Source organism: Hyposmocoma kahamanoa, unplaced genomic scaffold, assembly GCF_003589595.1.
Source record: "Hyposmocoma kahamanoa isolate Upper Pololo Valley unplaced genomic scaffold, ASM358959v1 90868, whole genome shotgun sequence".
NCBI lineage: Eukaryota > Metazoa > Arthropoda > Insecta > Lepidoptera > Cosmopterigidae > Hyposmocoma > Hyposmocoma kahamanoa.
The window spans coordinates 9,850-16,349 of NW_020654671.1; the positions used below are offsets into that span (position 1 = coordinate 9,850).

The 6,500-nt window shown below is 33.9% G+C and overlaps 2 protein-coding genes across 2 annotated transcripts; both read left to right on the plus strand.

Annotated features, from left to right (window-relative positions):
• The first annotated feature begins 3,434 nt into the window (after nucleotides 1–3,434).
• Nucleotides 3,435–4,713, plus strand: LOC113236270. Its single transcript, XM_026472276.1, has 3 exons — nucleotides 3,435–3,526; nucleotides 4,010–4,160; nucleotides 4,612–4,713. Exons 1-2 carry the CDS (start codon nucleotides 3,489–3,491, stop codon nucleotides 4,155–4,157), a joined length of 186 nt encoding a protein of 61 aa, XP_026328061.1. The 5' UTR covers nucleotides 3,435–3,488; the 3' UTR covers nucleotides 4,158–4,160; nucleotides 4,612–4,713.
• Nucleotides 4,593–6,448, plus strand: LOC113236269 (mitochondrial import inner membrane translocase subunit Tim10). Its single transcript, XM_026472275.1, has 2 exons — nucleotides 4,593–4,765; nucleotides 5,924–6,448. Exons 1-2 carry the CDS (start codon nucleotides 4,624–4,626, stop codon nucleotides 6,064–6,066), a joined length of 285 nt encoding a protein of 94 aa, XP_026328060.1. The 5' UTR covers nucleotides 4,593–4,623; the 3' UTR covers nucleotides 6,067–6,448.
• The last annotated feature ends 52 nt before the right edge of the window (nucleotides 6,449–6,500 follow it).

A 6,500-nucleotide genomic window follows, 5' to 3' on the forward strand; every position in this document is an offset into this window, starting at 1 on the left:
TGTTTAATTTAAGAAACTATTGATCTACAATAATGATGTTGCTTACAGCACAGTACAGATAAATAACTTGTTATGTTGTGTGATCATTACCTTATTACCTAGAACATACTATATCCTATACCATACTTTTTAATAAACCAAGTGTAAAAACAGATGAATCACAATCATTGTGAGATCAAAGCTAATAATCACTATCTACTGTCATATTTTTTCAAATGTTTATATATTTTTTCAAATGTTTAATTTTTTTAAAGTTTAATAGAGCCACACACTCATTGACTTACTAATAAAAAGTCAATGCACTCACTTGTTTTACTTGTAGGTATGATTAAGTTGTGATGAAATTTTGATATTACCATAATATTAATTATTAACACACTGATTAATATTGCATATCTCTAGTAATTACATAACAATTATGTCTGTAATGTAATTAAAATCATTTCAGCTACGTCTATTGCAGCGCTTGGTTTACAGGGAATAAAAACAAAACAGGTATAGATTTGACATACAGAGAATAAACTTGGAAGTCTAGAGGGTACACTTTGAATTCCTACATACTATTTAAACTCTAAATTATAACTGCAAAATAATAAACCTTATACATAATTTGATATCTGCTATACTACACACTTAAGTACATCTCCAGGATGAAGCCTTCATTTATTATTAATGCCTATCATAGTATAATGTAGTGTAATCCCTGGCCAAGTTAGCCATTAATTCATTATTTTCTTGGATTTGTGAAGAAATATTTTAAATGAAACAAATTCAACAGAGGTATTGCTTTACTACCTAAGGTCTCGTGTGAAATGTAAATAAAAGGTCTCTTATATAATTGGCTGTTTATTATTCATCATTACCTTTGTATAACCAGGCACAATATAAATATAATATTGCATAGTACCAGTAATGGGACATAAATAATTTTGTTCCAAATTATCATAGTTTAAATATATGACGCAATTTCTAAAGAGATTGAAAAATTTTGTGGGTACTCTCACTACACTATTCTCACTTGACTACTAAACAATTCTGCGATCATGATTGCCTAGTAAACACAAAAATAAGATAGATATCAACCTTAGTAGAATATAGGTGTTGTGGCCTGACTCTCCGGACTTTGGCAATTATTGTATGCCTGCAGCATCTAGTTAGTGCACTCTTAACAAAAACCAATGTAAAGGCGGTGATGGTTAGCACAGCCACATTAAGCTGAGATGATGCAGTTAATTCTGGTGGTCATCTAGACGCAGCGACAGAAGAAATACCTGAAACATTTCAAAAAACATTAGTACTCATTCTTTAGTTGCAATATCAAGTTAAGTTCTCATTCTAAAGTTATGTTGTATATAATGAATGTATTACAACTCTAATTAGAGAAATCTCTACTTCGGTCTAGGCACATAAAAATGAATTTTCTGGTAACCTTTACAACAGACATTGGAGTTTACAATGAATTACTCTGATGGTATCAGAAAACATCACGAGGATATTAAAGGCATGTAAAATCTATCAACCCGCAATGGGTCTACGCGAAGTATTAAAGACCAAGCTTCCATGTCTGAGGGAGGCAATTGCATCAACAGTGGGACACTACACAGTAATAGACTGATGATGACAATGACGAATAACAAACTATTTGTATACTTAGTAACTTACATTCTCCACTTCTGAAGTTCTGAGAAAATGAAATTATTATATTCTCGTTTGCTCAAAAGCTAGTCTAATCGAAAGGGTCTTGTAGTATTGTTTGGTGTAGAAAATCATTGATTCAGGAAGTTTCTTCGATTCTTGGCCTCTTCTTATGACGGATTTACCTTCCACAGTCAACGCACCAAAACAGTCAATTTCCACTTGAAGTTGTCGGACATTTCTTTTACTAAAAAGTTTGAAAATATCGAAAAATTTGATAACATTTATTATCGCAAAGGTTATAATTTTTGACGTTTGACGTTTAATTTGAGCTCAATTTGAGCTTCATTGTGAACACGACCATTTCTTTTCGTGAACTGTCAGACAGATTCCACAATCAGAGGCCGTATGCATCGGATTCTTGTGTCGCGGATTCCTGGGGTGGACATTCTCGGGTCGAGCATTACTGTGACGTACATTGCTGTGTTGGGCAATATAGGGACTCTACTACGATCACTACCCAAGATGGCGGAAAGGCTACCTACGCCTGCGGCAGCCAATCACAGCAAGGAAACAAAAATGACAAATGTCATTATTCATTAAAAAAGATGGCCGCTATTGCGAGCGGTTTTCTATAGGTAGATTACCGGCCGTGCCACTGACGTTAGTGACATACGTGACATATGATTTTTTTTTTAATTTATTAAGGCTTTGGCAAAGCCATCAGCCTAAACATGAAGTTTAAATATGTTTCTGTAAATATGGCTGCCACAAAGAGGATAGGCAATTTGAGGCGGCGTGCTTGGATTGACTCGGGATTCCTTAAAACGGGCCGATACGGGTATTTTATTTCGAGATTCGTATAATTTCGCGTTTTAATCTTCGATTAAGGCACAATAGCACTATCCTATTCCACTTTAACTAGATTTCACAAAATAATTGAAAGTCAAAATAAAAACGACACTTTTCCCTCCAAAAGGTCCAGAGCGAAAGCGTGACATATGATATGTCTGACATTATTTTTTTTTTACAATTTATTTGTAAGTCAATGATATCATAATACAAATTAGTATACTTATTTGATATGCTACTTCATAAAAGAAATTTTTACCGCATTAACATACTCTTGTATGATTGTTATCAACTTAAGACGATCCTTGATGGAAAATGATATTTGACATGTAATTTAATGACAACAATATTATATAATGAATTGTTAATTTTCTATGTGTTGTGTATTTTCTTATAATTTTCATTTTTGTCTGATGATCACAATATAATTTCTTATACTTTGATATGTAGTGCAATTTATACTGTAATTTTATATTTGAGAAATAAATGAATCTGAATCTGAAAGTTTAATTGTTGATATATATTTTTTGTATTATTACGGTAAAAGCATATTACCTTTAAGCTAATTTTATTTAACCAAAATTTAAAAAAGTTAATACACTAGACACTACCTAAGATGATTTTATTTAGCGTTGGAAACTTGTTAGACAAGGACAGATCACTACTTTGAGCTATCTCACGTGACTCGGCTTTTTACTTTTACTTAAAATAAACCTTATATAACCTAATAAGGTGTAAAGTAATTGATATAACGAAGTGCGTGATCCAGTTTAGGATTTATATATAAATCCGTGGTTAAAGCAAAACCTTGTTAAAAAAATATTGTTACCGATAAAGTTGCGTTCAAGTTAGATTTGTGACACCAGCGACTTCCGATTATGATTATGACATAACGTGCTCAAAATCTTAGAGGATGGGTTTCCATAGTCTAAGCTCAAAATGCAGAACTAAAATTTAACCTCAAAAACAAGTGTCAGTTCGAATTTTCACGAGAAAATAGTATGCCGCTTGGAAAATTCGGGAAAATTACTCTTTCGTGGTAATTACTTACGCAATTGATAAATTTATAAGTGTTCTTATTATTCTTTATTTTTTGTGGTGAGCTTTGCCTGTTTTCATTTCAAATTTTGTTATTTTTCATGGTCCCTATTTCAACTATTTTACATTATTGTCGTATTGTTTCACAGTAATTTACTCTCCATAATGGTAAAATCCATAGCTATTTATTGCATGAGATCATTAAAAGTACTTTATTATAAGCATTGAGACTTTTTACTGAGTATACATTTTCGATCACATTACGAATGATACATACATACACACTCTTCACGCCTTTTTCGGATGACAACCTGTAATAAAGGTTTTTTCTAACTTAAATGTTGTAATAAATATCTGTGGTGGCAGTACTGGTCACTAAAAATATTCAACTGTATCCAATAACCAACATGCAATGAAGTAATTACTTAATTAAAAAGTTAACTTGAGATAAAATGAATAATTTAATTGATAATAATATTTACAGGGTAATTATAACAGTAACGAGTCTCTCACTGTTTGTGCTGTCGAAGAACTCCATAAATGACCGCCGTATTGAGAATATGAAAGCACGGGAGCGCATGCGCAGGTCCAATATTGGAGAATACGAAAACCTGTACAGGAAGACTGCGTGACATGTAAGTTGGTAAAACATTATATAATTTCCTTTTTCCCAAGCAAACAGTCTGGTGAATATAAGCAGCGGTTATTCTTGATAGTAGCTTGGACAAAACCATTGAACCAGTTTTCCTCAAATTCTTCAATGTCATCACGGAAAGCTATGATGGATTTGGATGGTTAATCTAGAAAACTAGGCATTATAATAGGTGTAATAAATATGTATGCATGTGAATCTTTGGAAAGTTATAAAATGAAGTATATGTTGGAGAAGGTGCAACCTTATAGTGGACTATGGCCAAGAGTATCAGCAGTATTTTGCTGATTCTCATGCTACAACAATATTTGTAACATTATTGGTGGAATTAGATGATTGATTTCATGCATTTTTTGTGAGCGATTACATTGTGGTGGTGGTTCATAACAAACTAACATTAAAATTCCAGATTAAATTTGTATAAACTTTTAAAGAACAAATAAACAATGGCGGTCCCTCAACTGGATCCCGCGAAGCTGCAGCTCGTTCAAGAATTGGAAATTGAGATGATGTCAGACATGTACAACCGGCTTGTCACTGCATGCCATCGCAAGTGCATTCCAATCAAGTACCATGAACCTGAGCTTGGTGAGTACAAAAGTATTGGTGCCACTGACGATAGACAGATTATCAAGCTGGGCAAAAAATCAACATGATGGCTGACATTAGCCACTTGCTTATCTTCACGACTCTCGCTCACTCACACTGCGTATGAGACAAATAGAGTGGACTCTAAAATGATTACTTTTCTTCGCTTTTTAGATTAGTTTAGACCAGGGGTTCCCAAACTTATTTTGTCTACTGCCCACTTTGAGAATAAATTATTTTTTAGTGCCCCCATTTTTTCACCTACTTAAACCACTATAACTTCATTAAATTAATTACTGTGAGCTATATAAGTGGGGATTAAACATTCATTCTAACAAGAGTTTTACTATAACCCGCAAGAGTTAACTTGGGACCTGAACGAAGTAGGTAGTACACAATGGCGCTCAGGTCTCAAGTTAACTCTTACGGACTACACCTGCCAATGAGAATGATTATTGAAACGCAACTTTATAGTATTCAGACAGAGTATCTTTTATTCAAAATAAAACAAACATAATCAATTCTAATATAAAAACTAATGAGAAGGATGAATCCGATGCTGTTAAGTTTGTTGATATCAGGTTCCAATTTACTCAAGAACTTAGGCAAGACGAAAAAATTTCAATGCCCACCACCACAAAAAATAATTGAAAATATATTAATCTAATACAAAAAAATGTAGTGTAAATTATATAGATAATTCAGGGTTTGTGTTTCAAATGCAGTAGCACCCCCTGGACAGCATCAATGCACCCAATTGCTTCTGAGACCCCTGTATTGAAGGGTATTGAAGGGGGGGGGGGAATGGTAGGGACCACTTTGGGAAACTCTGGTTTAGACTGACTTTGCCTTTTGGAAGGAAAGAATGCCATAAAAGATCAAAAAATTTCAGTGCATCTTAGCAATTGACACCATTTTTACGTATTTTCAATGGACAGCTCAGACCAAAGTGAAGAACTTTTGTTACCTGTTTATGGGGTGACCTTGAAATGTTACTATTTTGGCGGGTGACTGCCAGTATCGTACGAACAACTTTTACTTATATTTAAGTTTTAAAAGTCCTCCAGGCCATTAGGGGTCACCCTCAAGCAACTACAAATTACTCAAGCTCAAATTCTCTTATAATTCAGTGAAAACTAAAATATTTCTATATTACAGGCAAAGGCGAGTCAGTGTGTGTAGACCGCTGCGTAGCAAAATATCTCGACGTGCACGAGCGCATCGGCAAGAAGCTGTCAAGCATGTCTCAAGGAGAGGCCGAGGCCGATCTGACAAAGATTAATCTGCCTGAGAAGAAGTAGGGGTAGGGTTGCTGTGAGTCTTTGCAATTATATTAAAACCTTGAGCTCAATTTATAATGCCGCGGAACAGATGAAAACGAATTTTTGTAATGAAATTGTTTGACATAATTTTTGTTTCACAATGCGGTCATAAAGTTCATTACGCTGTAGTTACAAAAATTGTTTTTCATTTCATTTCGCGGCAATGTAAATTGAGTCTTTAAGTTCCAGTGAGAATGATATGAAGTGGATTATTACACCAGAGTTTGCTCTATTTCATTAAATTCAAAACTCTTTAGATCATACACATCAAACTACAGCTCTATGGTGATAAGCCTCTAAGGGTAATTTTCAAATTAGTTTTCTTTACCTAATTTCGCTGGCAATTTTTATTAAATATTCGAGAACCCTTAGAATAATAACGCATAGAAACCTAGCCCGCACACGCTAAGTGA